Here is a 17,559-nt window from a genome sequence, read left to right on the forward strand (position 1 = left end):
CTTCTTTGGAGATGCTGGTTGATTTGCGTCCGGAGAGCTGAGCAGTGTGTGTGTGTTTTTTTTTTCTCTCTCTCTCTCCCTCTTTCTTTTGTGTAGTGGTGCTGCATTGCAGTTTCTAACTGTGAGAAACGCGAGAAAAGCCGCCGTCCCAAATGTGACTGGAATTAAAAAGAACTTACAAATGGCATTATGAACTGATAAGCTTCCCCTTGTGCCGACGGGATAGCTCTGCTTTTTTTTGGAAGAAGAAAGGAGAGGGGAAGACTGAAGTGGATTAATCAAAAAAAAATCTGATGAATTAGTTTTTTTTTTTTACTTTCGCAGCAGCATGGATTTTTTTATATCGTTGTGGCTCGAGCAGCGCTGGAAGATAGCGGAATTAGTGTTGTAGAAGTTGGAGAAAACCCGCTGAAGTGGAGCTGTGAGCGCAAGAGCTTTTCCCCGGACCTCAGGCGTCAGTCCGCATCGAGCGGTAGTGAGAAGGTAAGGAAGGATAAATCAAACACCCACGCTGTGAGCTACACCAGACCCACAAAACACCAATAAAGAAGGTACTTGCTGCCGCGGCTTGGAGGCAGACGGAGCGGGAAGGGGAGAGAGGCGAGCGAGAGGAAGAAAGGAGCCATGCAGAGGCTTGGTGCAGTGCACTCCTCCGCGGCGCAGGCTCTCAGCCTCGTGGTCTTGGTGCTGCGGCTGCTGACTCAGCTACCGGGTGCCGACTCAGCTCTCCGGTACCGGGTGGCGGAGGAGGGCCCGCCTGACGTCAAGATTGGCAACGTGGCCGCTGACCTGGGCCTCACCGCGGGCACGGGCAGCGGGGATGTCACCTTCGCCCTGGAGAGCGGCTCGGAGTTCTTCAAGATTGACAATGTGACAGGTGAGCTGACCACCGGCCCGCGGCGCATCGACAGAGAGAAGCTGCCACAGTGCCAGATGATATTTGATGAAAACGAGTGCTTCTTGGATTTTGAGGTGTCCGTGATAGGTCCGCTGCAGAGCTGGGTGGACCTGTTCGAAGGCCGCGTTGTCATAACAGACATCAACGACAACACACCTTCCTTCCCCTCACCTGTTCTGCAGCTCTCGGTCGAAGAGAATCGCCCAATAGGAACCCTTTACCTGCTTCCCACCGCAACAGACAGGGATTTTGGGAGTAATGGCATCGACCGCTATGAGCTCATCCAAGATGGTACAACTGTGTCAAGTTCAACGAGACGCACAGCAGGAGGAAACCCCATTAGTAGAGTAGATGGACTTGGAGACCGCAGGGGTAGAAGTGGAGATATTGGAGGAGGACCTCGGAGCACTGTGTTTGAACTGCAAGTGGCCGATATACCAGATGGTGAGAAACAACCGCAGCTCATTGTGAAGGGCACATTGGACCGAGAGTTGAAAGACTCATATGAGCTCATCCTCAAGGTTCGAGACGGAGGGAACCCACCACGTTCCTCGCAAGCCATGCTCCGAGTTTCCATCACAGACGTGAATGACAACAGCCCACAGTTCGAGAGATCTACATATGAGGCAGAGATGGCGGAAAATGCTCCTCCAGGTACACCTGTCCTCCAGGTCAGAGCCTCAGATCGCGACATCGGAGTCAACGGGCAGGTGGAGTACGTCTTTGGAGCTGCCACCGAATCCGTCAGGCGACTTCTGCGCCTGGACGAGGCAACCGGGTGGCTGAGCGTCCTGCACAGGATCGACAGAGAAGAAGTGGCACAGCTGAGGTTCACGGTGATGGCCAGGGACCGAGGTCAGCCTCCCCGCACCGACCGAACCACGGTCATTTTGGCCGTCCGGGACGAAAACGACAACGTCCCCGTTGTGGAGATCCGAAAGATCGGGCGGATTCCTGTTCGAGACGGAGCGGCGTTGGTGCCAGAGAACGTCCTGGTGGACACACCGGTCGCTCTGGTTCAGGTGTCAGACCGGGACCAGGGAGAGAACGGCGCTGTGACTTGCACAGTCGTAGGAGATGTCCCATTCACGCTGAAGCCAGCTGGTGAAACAGCACTCCCACCACTACCTGCAGATGAAGCCTTTGACAGGTGAGATACACCAATGGTAACAGTTCACACCAATCCTGAGTCAATATCTTATATATATCAATAAGTTATTCCTGAAAAACTCTGAACCAAGAACACTGTATTAGATAAGTTTCTTAAGCACACACAGTTGGATCAGTACTTGTCTAAGAATAGGAACGCGCTATTTTTCTTAATGGAACACAAAGCCTAAGCGATGTGAGGCTCTTATAAAAGTAATGATGCATTTCAAATAAAAGTTCAGAGTCATTCACTACTTTACATGAACATTAACTAAAAGACAGACACAAATCAAATAATATTCGGACACGTGCCATTAAGCATCTGATTGCAAGTTGCAAACAACAAATAACTAACAACTGACTGTCATTCATTAAGAAAATGGATTATCAGACACTTGTTCATAAGCACTGCACTGGGTAATCTGTTCTCAGTTATCTACTAGTGTAAACCATAACTGATTACACAGGAACTACCTGTGAACTGCATTGATTTGGGGATAAGCTGTGACTCATCTCTTGGTATATCCTCAGTTATGGGCTACATTTCGGCGCCGGTGGCACCATTCATAAGCAATCAGTACATACTGTGTGAGTCATACAGTATGTATTCTAATCTTGACATCTGCACACACAGAAAGCAGTTCTGGCAGCAGCTAGCTTTTACATTTCCTTTTTTCCACAGAAAAGAAAAGTCTTGTATGCAAATTTCTTTTAAACTTGGTTCAAGTGGTGCCACTTGGAGTAGAGTAGTTAGGCAATCTTACAATCTGCGGAGCTGAGGCATAAATTAACGAAGTCAAGGGTTTTACTGTACACTTTTTAATAATGCCATTCAAGGAGTGCAGACGACAAATGTCAATGCTCAGTCAATGTTCAGTCATTGGTAGGAATATTTTCTGTAGCTATTGAATGGACAGTGTAACAAGAGAATGAGGGAAACAGATAAGTCCTTGATATCACTGCTACCACATATGACACCTGTGCAATGAGGTTGGCTGCTGTATTTAATTCAGGCCTGTCCTTGCCTGAAGAATTTATTCGAAGCAATAATCATGAGAGGTCTCTAGCAAATCGATAAGTGGATTTAATTAAAATGTCACAGTCACAGTTACTCCGGTATTATTGTCTCTCTGCAGATCAGGGGAATCTCTTCAAATCTAATGTGCATTAAAGGAAAGCATATTAGGGCTGAAATGACACAAGATTAGTAATTGCCAAATAATTTTGTCAGTTGATTAATCGTTCCAGTGAATTCTCAAGCAGAAATGTTTTTGAAATGGAAGTTCTTTCTGCTTTTTGTCTTTGTTTCCAATCACTCTACACATCATTCGTTGGCCGGTTGGACGGCACGAGAAATGTGCGGATGTCAGCTTGAGTTTTGAGCTTTGTAAAAGGAATAATTTTTTTAAGTCATGTAATTGAACATTGCCCATGAAAAGACTAACATAATGACTACCTGCAAAAGAACCCTTACTCAGTCAGCACCTTGTGACTGATAGGTCAGCTAATTTGGGGCATCACTATAAGCTTTGTTTTACTACACTAGTGACAAGGCCTTTGTTATTTCCATTTAAGATAGCTACCGAATTAATGACTTGCTTAATCATTTTCACAGGAACAAGAAAAAATTCTTCTTGCACACGTCTGCCTTGCTGGACTACGAGGCCACAAAAGAGTACAGTGTTACCATTGTGGCCGTGGACTCGGGCAGTCCCAGTCTGTCCAGCAACAGCTCGCTGATGGTGCGAGTGGTAGACATCAATGACCACGCCCCGGCCTTTGCCCAGAGTGTTGTGGAGGTCCACTTCGCTGAGAACAACTCACCTGGCGAAAGGGTGGTCACTGTTGTGGCTACCGACGCAGACAGCGGTAAGAATGCAGAAATTGCATACTCCCTGGACTCCGCCGCCAACGGGCCGTTTTACATCGACGCAGACAATGGAGATATCCGTGCCACTGGGATCCTGGACCGCGAGCAGCGAGAGAGATATGAACTGCGGGTTATTGCTAAGGACAAAGGAACCCCCTCTCTGCAAGGCTCTGCGACGGTTGTCGTTCAGGTGACCGACCGCAATGACAACCCGCCGAAGTTTGTTCAGGAAATCTTCACGTTCTACGTCAAAGAGAACCTGCTCGCCAACAGCCCGGTCGGCATGGTCACTGTAACCGACGCCGACGAAGGTGAGAATGCCGAACTTAGCCTGTTTGTAGAGATGGATGGAGTTGACGAGAAGAAGGATGGGGAAGGCGGCGAGAAAGAGCGAGACGAGGTGTTCTCCATCGAGAACAACACAGGGACGATATTCTCATCCGCGTCGTTCGACCGCGAAAAGCTGTCCACCTACACCTTCCGTGTCCGGGCTGTGGACGGAGGAGAGCCCCGCAAAACCGCCACCGCCACAGTCTCACTTTTCGTCACGGACGAAAATGACAACGCCCCTTCGGTCACCTCCCCGGCCAACGAGTCCTACACCCTCCTGCCGCCTGCCAGCAGTGCTCGCACCATTGTCAGGACGGTGACAGCCCTGGACTCAGACACGGGCCCGAATGCGGACCTCCGCTATGCTTTAGTTGGAGGAAATCCCTTCAGGCTGTTTGAGATCGGCCACACCAACGGAGTGATCACGCTGGCAGAGCCTCTGGAGCGGCGCCACAGAGGTCTTCATCGTCTGGTGGTCCGAGTCAACGACAGCGGCATCCCCTCACTGTGTGCCACTGCGCTGGTGCATGTCTTCATTAACGAGAGCCTGGCTAACGCTACACTGGTGGATGCACAGGTAATTCTCACGCATTCATGTCCGTCTTTCTAACTGATTTCACCCATTCAGACGAACCAAACTTGACTGAAAGAAATATTAAGTAAAAAGAATAATGAAACCCACACTCCCTCCCATATATTTTAGTGTGCGCTGACCGCTGTTGTTCCAGACATTTGGCAATCATAACCAATAATGACAGTGATTACACTGTCCTTTGATCTATTCAAATAACGGCCACAATGATAACGCATTACGGTCGAAGGGGGCTTGTAATGACCGATTGTGGCTGTTTAAACCAAACTGGTAAAAAGATTATTCTCCCGATAGAATGAGATAAATGCGCAATTTCAGCAGGCTGCACGGTGTGGCAATTTTCTCCCCATTTTTCGGTGAAAAAATAATCGTGTCTATATTTGCCCCAGATAAAGAACCCCATTTCTCATTTGAAGGCCATTGGCAATTCCAGCTTCTTTGTAGTTTGGGACCTACTGGAGTGTGTTCTTTGTCCAGCATGCATTGTTATAATGAGTATGTGGTTAAAATAACAGTTATTACTGAAGTGGTTCTCCTTTTATGGTACATTGAACTCTGAGAGCATTAGGTACGTGTGTGTGTGTGTGTGTGTGTGTTTGCACATGAGTGTAGGTGTGTCTCTGTAGGTGTGTGTGTTTATGTGTGTGTGAGAGAGAGTGAGATACAGAGAGAGACAGCATTAGGACAAAGTGTGTTAGAGAGGGGGGAGAGAGAGAGAGAGAGAGAGAGAGAGAGATGGGTATGTCCCAGTTTTGGCCTTGTAATACAGAGTAGGTTGAAGTATATTTGAACATTTGAGTAGAAAGTGTACTCCAGTAGTGTCTCTTCACCATAAGCCTGAATATTGATGAGATTTAGGAGTTTGTGTTGCGTTGCTCAGCATGATCTGAGCAGGACAGAAGTGGTCAGACTTTGGGGGAAGTATCTTTAAACCACTCTAAACCTTAAATGAATAATGTTGACACGGGCAATACAGAGGAAATGTGAAATATGTGTGTACTAATGGCGTCTGCCATAACCGACTAAATCTGTGTGGTCTTCTGGAACAGAGGACTTCGCAGCGAGAGCAGAGCTGGCCTGAAAGATCTGCACCGAGGTGCAGAGGTAATTGACTAGACTCAAAGACATTACTGAGATACCAGAAATAACTACGGCGGTATGAGTCCAAATTTAGGCCGTGGTATGCCGGTGGAAACCTCTCATTCCTCTCTGCCCGTGTATTAATCAAGCCAACTTCCCATTATGCTTTTAAAATGTTCAATTAAGCTATAAATGCTGGCAGGTAATAATTACTGAAACTTCATCTCTGGTGAGAACTAAATAACTCGTATTGACTAATAATTAAAGCATCTCAGTGGGTTTGTGGTTTCGGTGTTTGCTCTGAGACTAACAGCTTGTGGCTTCAGCGCCTGCTTGAAACCCGGCTTGCAACACATTCTTTGAGGAAACCGTCTCAAGCTCTCAGGTCTGAACATGCAACATGATGTGTAAAGTTTAACCCCCAGAGAGCTCTGAGGTTTTTAAGTGGAAAAGAACAGCCTGATAACTAACAGGCACACGTCTGGGAAAAGGCGTCAAAGCACCGGCGGGGTCATTTTGTGTCCGAACATGCACAGGAAAGAAAAAAGTTGCCTAACCTGAGCAGGAAAAATAAAGATGCAAACTGTGCATCTTATTGTTGTGTGTTTCTCCCCTGGGTGGGAGGAGGATAAAATAAGATGCACCTGGGGAATATATGTGTTTGAGGTATATATATAGGATTTTTCCGAGTGAATAATGTAAACTTCAGCTAATTTCTCATTTTCAGTTAAGTCAGTCTAGCTATTCTAAACAGTTGCATAGCAACTACAATAAGGTTGCGCTTTGTGTGCCCTCTGGGTATCCTTGTTTTGAACGAAACTTAAAGATAAATAATGCTTTTAAGCGAGAGAAAAATGGAACACCCCCTATAATCACAGCCTGAGAGTTTTGACTCACCTCGTGCGGAGACAGCTTCCAAAAAAAAAAAAAAAAAACGGAGCGTTCCACTGCACTACTTTCAAAGAAAGATAAAAACAGCTGGGTGCAGATAGAAGGATCTGACCAGTGGCGATTAAATGGACCACCCGATAACAAATAATGCAACAAACTGAAAAATCAGGGAGGTGAGGAATAGAACAGAGCATGTGGCAGAGATGAAACAATAGCGTTGACTGGTAGAAATAAGTGCAACTTGCCTTAATGGCGGAGGCCCCTGAATCAAACAATAGGGTGTTATATGTCCAAGCAGGTATAAAAGCCGCCTTTGATTACAATATGCACAGTTTAGTTTGATTGTAGGGAGGAACTTGGCGGAGTAATTGAGTAGAAGTCATTGAAGTGAGAATACCTCCATCTCATAATGAAGTCAAACTGAGTGGTGGATGGATGCCAGATGCAATTAGGGAACGAAAACGGCTGCTACTGCTGCTGCTGCAGCATCGCAGCAGAAAATTACTCCACTCTTTCCCATCCAAGAGTACTGGGTGAGCCACATGTCGGGGTAATTATCTGTAATATTTTGCCGCAGAGTTTGAGGTGGAGGAAGGAGGAATGCGGTTGTCACATTTCAGACACGGTTGTCCTTTAAGGCGCTTTGTACATCAGAAGCAAAAGGCTGCACTCTGAAGCCGATTCAGACTTTTGCTGATAATACGCGAACAGCGTTTTATTTATTTCTTTTTTTCTGAAGTGCAGTCAGGTTTATGTTTATATAAAAGTTCTGTTGTTACAGCAGACTGCATCTCTTTGTTGCTATGCTGGAGTGGGGAATGCACTGAAGATACGTCTGAGATCAGGTACTTTCTAGGCTTGGGTCAATAGTGTGGTCGAGGGGAGAACTCCCTGCCTTGGCATCTGCGGTGACGTACTGATGAAGGAATCCTTGGAGAGTGGAAAAGACAGATGGTGATGTGAAGACCAGCCAGAACAAAGCTCATGCAGAAGAATGCAAGTTTCCACTGGGATTTTGGTGACGCATCAGAGGGTTTGTGGGAAAGGTGTTTGCATGTACTGTCGTGCACTTGGAAGTGTCCCGGGTGTGCTCGTACACGCACGACTGCATGCATGCCTACACTTGGATGTCTATGCAGGATGTCTATACATTGGTTGTAATGAGTCGGCTGTCCGATGCTTCTTTTTTCCCCCACGTATTCCTGCACGCAGACTCCCAAACACACACACAAACGCAGAAACTTGGCTGTTGCACTGTCATACGGCGCGTGTACATATGGCACCGCGTCGCTATCTTCCCTCTGTTTTTTCGCGCACAATACAGCAGACAGTGCTGGGACGCGCTTTTGCCAGGGATGCCCTGCAGAATGAGAATGGAAAGCAATACTGCGGGCAGGCAGGCAGGCAGGAGAAGAAGAACGGCGGGGCTGATGGGAGAGCGGCGCCTGGCAGAGAGAGGGCCTCTGCAGTGGAAGCAGAATAATGGAATAGAACCAACACAACTCAGTGAAAAACAATGAAACTTAACCCGCAGATAGATGGTGATGAAACAATGAAATATAACACACTCTTATTCTTAGCTTGGGGGTAACAAGAAGAGGGAGTGAATAATGCAGCTGTATACGCTGTTCGCCTTGGATAATGCAATAAGCAAGTTACACAGTGCAGCTGAATGAGCGTAATTCTCTGCAGTATTACAGACACTGCAGGTTAGTTACTGAGGTTATTTTATTTGACTATTTCAAAACATCAGGGCTCACATTTTACTTCTCTGTCTCTCTCTCTCTTTCTCTCCCTCGCTCCCATTTATTCCTGCAAGCTTTATTACCCACCATTCTTAAGGCGGCAGGGATTACATGAATCTGTAATTTCCAGCCTTGACGGGCCAAAGAAATTGCCGTATGAGCTCTGAGACAAGGTGTCGGGGCTGCAGAATGAGATGTCTCAGTAACAGACGGCTTAGACGCAGCGTGAGCTCATGTAGGTGTGCGATTTTGTGTTACGTCTGCATAATGATTCCCCCGGCAAAGTTGCCGTTTATTGATTACCTATCCTCAGACTCCCGCCCCGCGTTACCAGCCGGGGGCCTGCAGACGAGAACTCTGCAGCCTCATTGTCTCCTGTCGAGCAGACCTCCATAACCAGTAATGGCTGCATTTGTGCTTCAGCATAACCCACTTTCTTGTAATGATCCTTTTATTAGTGTTCAAGCACAGAGCATGTGTGCGTGGGCGTTTGTATGACTGCCCACAGTCGACCGTAATGGAGCAATATTGTTGCTCCTGTCTTAAAAACACAAATATAAACCTTTTTTACATGTAAGATGTATTTAATTCTGTATAATTTAGATTATCAAATCATATTCATTGAATAATTTAATGTGGATTAGCATGGCTTTGCCTTGCAGGAACCACAACAACAACAACAACAAAAATCCTCACGTCGACCGTAAGAAACTCAAGATCCTAAAGAGACAAAAAGAAACAAGCATCTAAAAATTATTCCACAGAGCACACATATTTACAGTAGCCTTCTATTTGTCTATCCATCAAATTCTCTGTGCAAAAATTGTGGTAGCAAATCCTTAACAAATCCACGCCTACGCTATCATTTATAATAGAGACATTGTTCATTGATGAGACAGAAAATGTGTCTGTGTTCTGAGGATGTCGACATGGCGTGTCTCTCGCCTTTATTTTCCACATTTATCGACTGCTTTCCCTCCCTTCCTTCTCACTTCTAACAGGCCCTGACCTGTGTCTAAAGTTTTATTCCTTCAGTCAGCCGTAAACTGTGTGAGCCTTGGCATTTCCTGCGCCGCGGCAGATCAGATGATGCGGCATCACAAGTGGGGAATTACAGGCGCAACTCGAAATGCTGCAACTGGGAAGCAAGAGCAATTATATATTTAGTGACACGATAAGTCAGGGAATAATGGAGAAGCTCCCGTACTAAAACATAGTGAAGAGTTTAATTAAGATGAAGATGCTGTTTGATGTTTCTCTGTGGCTCACACCCACTGTGTCATCTTTTACAGTCGCTGATCTGGACTCTTTTTCTTACTGATGATTTTTCTCTTTTTTTACTCTGTTTCTTCTCTCTCTCTCTTATCTCTCTCCTCTCCGCCTCCCACCCCAGGTGGCCCGAAGCCTGATGGCTCCACTATCACTGGACATTGCCGGGGACCCAGACAGTGAGCGGGCATTAGGGAAACAGCGGCTCAGCGTAGCCATCGGCGTCCTGGCGGGAGCCGCGGCGGTCATCCTGGTTATTCTTCTTGTAGTCACGGCGCGGCAGTGCGGCGCTCAGGGCAAGAACGGCTACGAGGCCGGTAAGAAGGAGCCAGAGGAAGACTTCTTCGGCACATCTGGGGCCCAACCACAGGCCTGCCGCGGCGGGGGGTCTGACCGCGGGCGCAAACCTCGACGGGACAAGCGCAATGGGAGCGGCGGTGGTGGAGCTGGAGGAGGGAAATCGGACAGGTCGCTGTACAGCGGCATCGTCACGGTCAACGGGCTGCGCCGCCACGTCAATGACGACGACGAGGAAGACCTGAGCAGCGCCAGTGAACGCGTGGCAGCCCGTTACTGCGCCGTGGACGGTGACCCCGGCAGCCCGCGGATGAGCGGCGGCAGGAGGCACCAGTCGAGCCCTGATTTTGCGAGGCACTACAAATCCAGCTCCCCTCTCCCTGCAGTGAACCTAGAGCCTCACTCGCCTCCGGCAGAGGGAAAGAAGCACCAGGCGGTCCAGGAGCTGCCTCCGTCCAACACCTTCGTGGGCAGTGGTGGATGCGTGGGGAGCGCTGGCTCCAGCAGCAGCAGTAGTGGAGGCAGCGGCAACGCAGACGCCATGTCCCTGGGATCTGACCAGTGCTCAGACTATGGCTGCCAGACTGCAAACAAGTACAGCAAACAGGTAGGAGCTCTGCAAATTAACTCTGATTCTGCGGGTCTTCAATATAGTGTTGACCTCTTTCTTTAATCAGCTCTTTCTGACTCTCTGCCTCTTTGTCTTCTCCGTGGCTTCTGATCTCCGTCTCCTCCTCCACCTCGCCTTCATGTCTTCGTATTTACACATCTGCTGGCACACTGTGCGGCGCACCCTGCCGCTAATGTCTAAACGCTATTTTATCTGCACAAAGTAGCTGTCATGCGAGTGTGTGTGTGCCGGCGTGTACACGCGTCTGTGTCAGCATGCTAAGCCTATGAGCGGTGTGACGGTGCCACGCTGTCAGAGCGTGTGTGATCTCAGTGTCAAACATCAGTCCTCTGTGTAGCTCGATCTACTGCGAGGCACATGAGTCAGGCCCACACTGTAGCCAAACAATATGTGAACGTGCATTTGTGTACACATGCATGTGTATGTGTGGGACCACATACATGAACCCCTGAGGAGTTCAGTTGGCGTAAAGACACAGACGGAGTGGGCGAATATAGATGCTTCCAGCAGGGTAATTGGTCATTTTCCTTTTCTGCTTGCCTTGTCAAGCTGTTAACGTTATGCCATTTAGCACATATCATTCATTCATTCATCTTCTGTAACCGCTTGTCCTGTGAAGGGAAGCGGGGGGGCATGAGACGGTCTAACACAGAGAGACAGACAACCATTCACACGCACACCTAAGGCCAGTTTAGGATCACCAATAAACCTAATGAGCATGTCTTTGGACGGTGGGAGGAAGCCGGAGTACCCGGAGAGAACCCACGCAGACACAGGGAGAACATGCAAACTCCACACAGAAAGGCCCCAGTCAGCCTGGAAATCGAACCCGGAACCTTCTTGCTGTGAGGCATCAGTGCTAACCACCACGCCACTGTGCCGCCCCATTTAGCTCATATGTTTATGTTAAACAATATCAGTTCCATGGATAATGGAGTTCATTTAGGAAGGTACATTTGAAAGCTGGAGTCCTGCTGACAAATAAATTCTGCACAGGGACGGTCACTCACCCCGCTACCCTACACCAACACACACACAAACACACGCGCTAATGCACAAATCCAGGCACCATCTATCATCGTAGACACACTGACACAGCAGGGTCTCTGTGGTCCCAGGGGAGTGCTCCCAAGAGTGATATTTGAGTGACAGCGAGCCCTTCTTAAAGGGGCGGTGTCTCATTTCCCTGACAGACAGCTCCACATTTATCCTCCCCGTGGTGAAAAAGTGCTGATGTGGTCATTAAAAGGGAAGAAGAGGAGCTTCTTAGGCTAATCAATTCATACACGGACTCTCTGATCCTGCTCAACACGCACACATCCGCATGAGCACACCAACTCCAGAGGTTAATCCATTACGGAGTCAATCCTCTTAATCTGCCATTCCCTGGGAAAGAAAATGCTTACTTGGAGAGTTTGGTGTTCATGCTAACGTGCACTCAAAACATGCCAGCACACATAGAGAGCCATGCAGACACACAATCTGACAGCTTAATGAATTATTGATCGTATGCGGTAATTAACTCCTCTGCTGCAGTGGGGTGGGCCGCCCCCTCTCCACCAGAACCCTCCCCCAAAATATCCAACAGCCAGCGGTTTCATACACCACTCAGTGAGCGTGCGTGCGTGCGCGCTAAGACTTTGGGCGCTCATGCGTGGCTGCGCTCGCGTACATGTCAGAATTTGTTAACTCCAACAGTTTGGCGACATGAGCAGGTTTGTGTTGGTGGGTGCCTGTCACAGGGGCTCGGGGGACTGCTTATTTTCGCGAAGGCATATGCATTTTATACGTGAGTGCCAGTGAGAGATAGACTCGGGGAGTGAAAGGTGGCAGGGATGCGACAAATGTAGGAAGCGGGGCGCCAACAGAAATTGGAAGAGCATTAGATCGTTGAGTGGGAGAGAATTATGGAAGGTTAGGAGGGGAGAAAGGAGGAGTAAATGAGATGGGGAGGGGGGGTTTTCAAAGCTACTTTACTGGGTCAGTGAAAACATTAAAAACTGTTCATTTGAAGTCAGCACATCAGCAGACCAACTACGGTGCCCAGAATATGAAAAAAAAAACCTAATGGAAAAATGAGAGTAATGCAGAAATAGGCGTCGTAGATGAGATTTAGAATCGACAAGTTGAAAAGACAGTGAAGAAGGGAAGGATATCTTATCTATAAGAATGTGGGGTAAGGGCGTAAAGGGGAACTACTGTTTTTTTACAACCTGGACCTTTTTTCTGGCATAAAATACGATTGTTTACTCACCCATATAACTTTTGAGTTTGCAATCGTTCGGGAGATACTTAGATCTGCGTATATCCATATAGTGGGAGTGAATGGGGCACCGAAACACAGCCTCTAAATCACACATTATCTGCCGCGAAACTCGTTCATTTCGCCAATATTTCACGCACTCGCCACAGTCTGCTTGTTTACCTGTAATTTGCTACTGCTAGTTTTTTGCAACATGGCTGAATATTTTTCCAATTCTGAGGTTGTTGGCGAACCGTTATTTAGAGGCTGCGTTTCGGTGCCCCAGTCACTCCCACTATATGGATATATGCAGATCTAAATATCTCCTGAACGACTACGAATGACAGAAAAGTTATATGGGTGAGTAAACGACCGTATTTTATGCCAGAAATAAGGTCCAGGTTGTAAAAAACAGTAGTTCCCCTTTAAGGGAAAGCAATGTGTAAAGATATGTGCAAGAGACATAAAGTTTGTATGAAACAATAAAAGGAAGAATGTCAAAAATAGACCGAATGAAAGAGTGTGGCTATTATTTGAAATTATTTTGATAAGATAAGATAATCCTTTATTTATACCACGGTGTGGGAAATTTGCAAAACATTCACCCGACAGGCCCCGGTGAGGTAGTTTTTCAGAAATTTTACTTTTTTTTTTTTACTTTGAGGGATAAAAGTATGTTTCTGTAAAAAGTTCAAGCAAAATGTAGTCTTAAACAAGCAAACACATGATTAATGGATGAGAAACTAAGTGTACAGATCTGACCGTGCATTCGCCGCCAAACTTCGGCGCTTCGCCGGTTTTGAACTCGCGGCGCCGCAGGCACATTTCGGTCAGCGCCAGAAAAGTATAGGAGTTCGGTACCAAGTTCTAATGGAGAGAGTGGAAGGGAGGAGGTTTGGAGTACGACGTGCATCCAAGTAGGGAGAGGCGAGAGGAAAGTGGGTGAGCGAGCGAGAGAGAGAGAGTGAGCGAGAGAGAGAAAGAGGTCTGGTTTGGGTGGCAGCCAAAGAGTGAGAGTGGACTGCTGAGATGTGGGTCATCAGGATACCCGTTGGCATCAGGACACATTAATGATCACAGCAGTCACATGGCACTGCAGTCAATATGGGCAAAGTGGCCTCGTTCTACCCTCCAACTAATACCACACACGCATAACACACACACACTCCGACCATGAAACTGTTTTTCCTGCCTGCTGCCCTCACACGACCACAACAAAGGTCACAAAACCGAGTATTTACGCAAGTTAAGTTTGTCTTATTTTGCACTTTCTTTTCTACTTCCCCTTTTGACTCTCACCCTTTGTTCCTTTCTGTCCGTCTACCAACTTTCTTTGCCATATGCCGGGGCCATACTTCTCAACACTCCACCCACCGCTACCTTTGTGTCTTCCACGAGCCGCGCTGACCTCTGGGAAAGAATCAACTCAGCATTTTTACTAGTGCCACTTCTTTTACTCTAGCGAGCACTTTCTCTCTCGCTCTGTCTCTCTCTCTCTCTGGACCCAGCGGGGGTGGGTGTGTGCGGGGGCGGGCGAGGGCGCGGTGCCACAAAGGCTGAATCGAACCAGACGCACACACACACGGGTTCAGTCCAAATCCAATCAATGCCCCGTTAACAAGGCCAAGACTGCAGTGGAACAGTGGAAACAGGTGGGTTGACGGCGCATTTTTTTTTTTTCTTCCTGCATTGCACAATCCTGCAGCTCTCGGTGAAGGTCAACGCTTGGCTCTCACGACACGGGGGCTCCTCAGTGTTTTGGCGCACAGCGGGGACGGGCTGCGAGTTTGCGGCGAGCAGGACTCATCCGGCCAGTCTTGTTCTTGGTCTAATTGGACTGTATGGACGGGCGCAGGCGGGCGGGCGGACAGATTAGGTATACGGGATTATAAAATTGAAAAGCAGCTTTTCATTTCAACAAAATCCCCACTGGATTAAATATGATGAGCGTCTGTCATAGACTCACACGCGCTCAAGCATGCCGCACGAATTCATCCACACGTACGCCTCCTGTGATAACATGTGGCGTGCATTTGGGTCACAGAGGTGACAGGACTGTCGACTGGAAAAAAAAATAAATAAAGCGAGAAGAAACGCACACGCTCTCCACTCCATCTTTCTCTCGGTTACGCTCGAACACTGTAACCGACCCGTGACCTCTGTCACGGTGATACCTGCGCGCTGATGTGTTTATTAAAGCCGCGGCGAGTTCAGGCCACGCAGCCTGCCATATGCTCGAGGGGCGAGGAGGTGGGGGTAAGCGAGAGGTGAGAAGGACCAGGTAACCAAAGCGGGGATCGTCCGACGAGCCAGACTGAAAGCTGATCTACTGACCCGGCGGCAAAGAGCGAGGGGAGGGGGACAGGGACGGGGTGCGAGGCGCAAAGCGCAAGGCGGCGGACATCAGAGAGGGAACACGAGCCAGACAGAATGGAGTGAAACGGAGTGAGAGAAGCATAAACGATGAGAGGAGATGAAGAAAGGCTCAGACGTTACTGGGAAACAGAGACAGATGTGTGTTTCTGTTCGATGCTCCGTCCTGGAATGGGAGCACGTGCTTATCCTGTAAACATTGATTTTCTGCTCAACCAGGATCCTATGGATATAAATACTCTGCGTTTGAAGGTGCTTTCACATCCGCTGTCCAGCTTCGCACTCACAATCTGAGCCTTTTTTTTTGTATAGATTTGTGTTCAATTTAGCACAAGCGAAGACTTTAAAAAACAAAAAAGCGTTATATTGCATGAACTGACCAGCTATGGGCAGTGTTCTTGACCTGTTGTGGAGCAGTGCTATGTGGACCTGCAGCAGAAACATGCAGCAACATTTACTGACCACAAGTCGTGCCGCACTTTGCACTTGGCAGATTTATTCTTGAGGTCTCAAAGAGCCCTTTAAAGTAATAGCCAGATGTGAGCATTATTAGGTACGACTGGTGGGCCTCACCTGTCATAAATTATCACTTTAGGTCATTACAAACATGGGGGGGAAAAAACGTTTGTTCTACTCTTGCAAAACGATTGAATCAATTGATACCTTTGCAGAAAGTGGATCATAAAGATAACTCTTTTAGTGTTAATTTAATCTGTGCTTCAGATTCACTTCAAAGCTGTGTAGCTGCTTAGTTCTGCACTAAAATTTGAATGACTGCATTCGTGCAAGCCTAAAGGAAACCAGCCGCTCTTAACTCAAGGTCCATTTAATAGGTTTTTATTTATTTATTTTTTATTTAGTGACGGTGTATTTGGGCACGAGTCCCGTTCCGAACTTTTTAGATTGCACAGCAGTGCTGCGGCTTAACACAAAATGACGGAGGACTGCAGCACTGCTGCTGTGCTGACATGCTGCTTTCACAAAGTGGCCAATGTAGACGAAGCGCACGTCCTAATGTCCCCAGTGGGACGAAGATGAGACCTCAGAAAGGATGTTTTGCTCGTGGCTTGAGATCCAAATAATGACCAGGTGAAGAGAGACATGTAGCGATGAAGGTTAGGTTCAGGGTGGCCGTGGAACAAAAGTCAGTGGAACATCCTCGCCGAATTATTAAATAAAAGTTGCGTTTCCATTTGAGGGAGTCTGGGACAGAAAGACAAAGAGAGGAGGGAATCAGAGGGAAGGCGATTGTGGGAGGCAAAAGGAGAGAGATTGTCTGTTTCCTTTCACATCAAGGTCGCACAGAGCTGGAATGTGATTGGAAGTCCCCCGTCTGTCTTAGCTGTTTACCGCACGAGATAATACAGACAGGCTGTTCGGCTGATAATGTTACTGTGTTAACAACTCCTCCCTTCAGCTTTTGTTTCAACTTCTCTGTGAAATGGCAGGAATGTCATACCCACACACACACACACACTCACCCACACAGGCAAGCTGAGGCATGGACACACGCGGCAGACACCACCAGACTTGTGATTGTAACGCATGCAGACGTGCCCACCGAGACGCCCTCTTGTGTGCGTGTGTGTGTGTGGACATAATAGCACATAATTACACACCCTCCCAGATCCTTATGCATATACACTTTCCGCGGCGAGCAAATGAAGTTTGATGAGAATATGACGACACACAAGCGGATAGGAAAGTTTTCCATCTCTTACATCAGGTTCGTCTTCCATTCCCTCCGGATCGAATCACGAGCACAAGCCCAGGCACACTCTGTCTCCTAGAATCACACACATCCACGAGGCCTACAAACACACTCCATCTTAACTCCCTGACACACACACACACGCGTGCGCGCGAGCACACACAAAGACCTACATAGCAAGCCCCTCGCTGAGATGCTTCCTTTTATTTGCTTCTTGAAGACTCTGCTCTGCATTGTACTGCTCGGCATTGAGCTCATCTGCCTTCCAGCATTACCTTAATGGCTGTCTGTGGGTTGAGCAATTTTGCCCAATATTGCTAAACAAAAGCGCTCTTTCTCACACTAGACATGGATTCTAGGCTGCTTAGTAGCCCCCGTGACTGGTTTTATCCACCTACACAAAAGAATCTTCAGTGCATTAAGTGGTATTGAGTTGGTCTGAATGATATCGACTTGAATGGATATTTGAATTGAATTGGAC

General features: G+C 47.7%; 1 protein-coding gene across 1 annotated transcript in view; it reads left to right on the forward strand.

The window, feature by feature from the left end:
* The window catches only part of pcdh7a (protocadherin 7a), a 45,597-nt gene that overhangs the window by 633 nt on the left and 27,405 nt on the right, over window positions 1–17,559 (forward strand). Inside the window, exons 2-4 of the mRNA XM_084566654.1 lie at window positions 97–2,048; window positions 3,663–4,824; window positions 9,949–10,728. Of these exons, the coding sequence (XP_084422780.1) occupies window positions 625–2,048; window positions 3,663–4,824; window positions 9,949–10,728 (3,366 nt within the window). The 5' untranslated portion in view covers window positions 97–624. The remainder of the gene's footprint in view (window positions 1–96; window positions 2,049–3,662; window positions 4,825–9,948; window positions 10,729–17,559) is intronic.

This window comes from Chelon labrosus, assembly GCF_963514085.1.
Source record: "Chelon labrosus genome assembly, chromosome: 2".
NCBI lineage: Eukaryota > Metazoa > Chordata > Actinopteri > Mugiliformes > Mugilidae > Chelon > Chelon labrosus.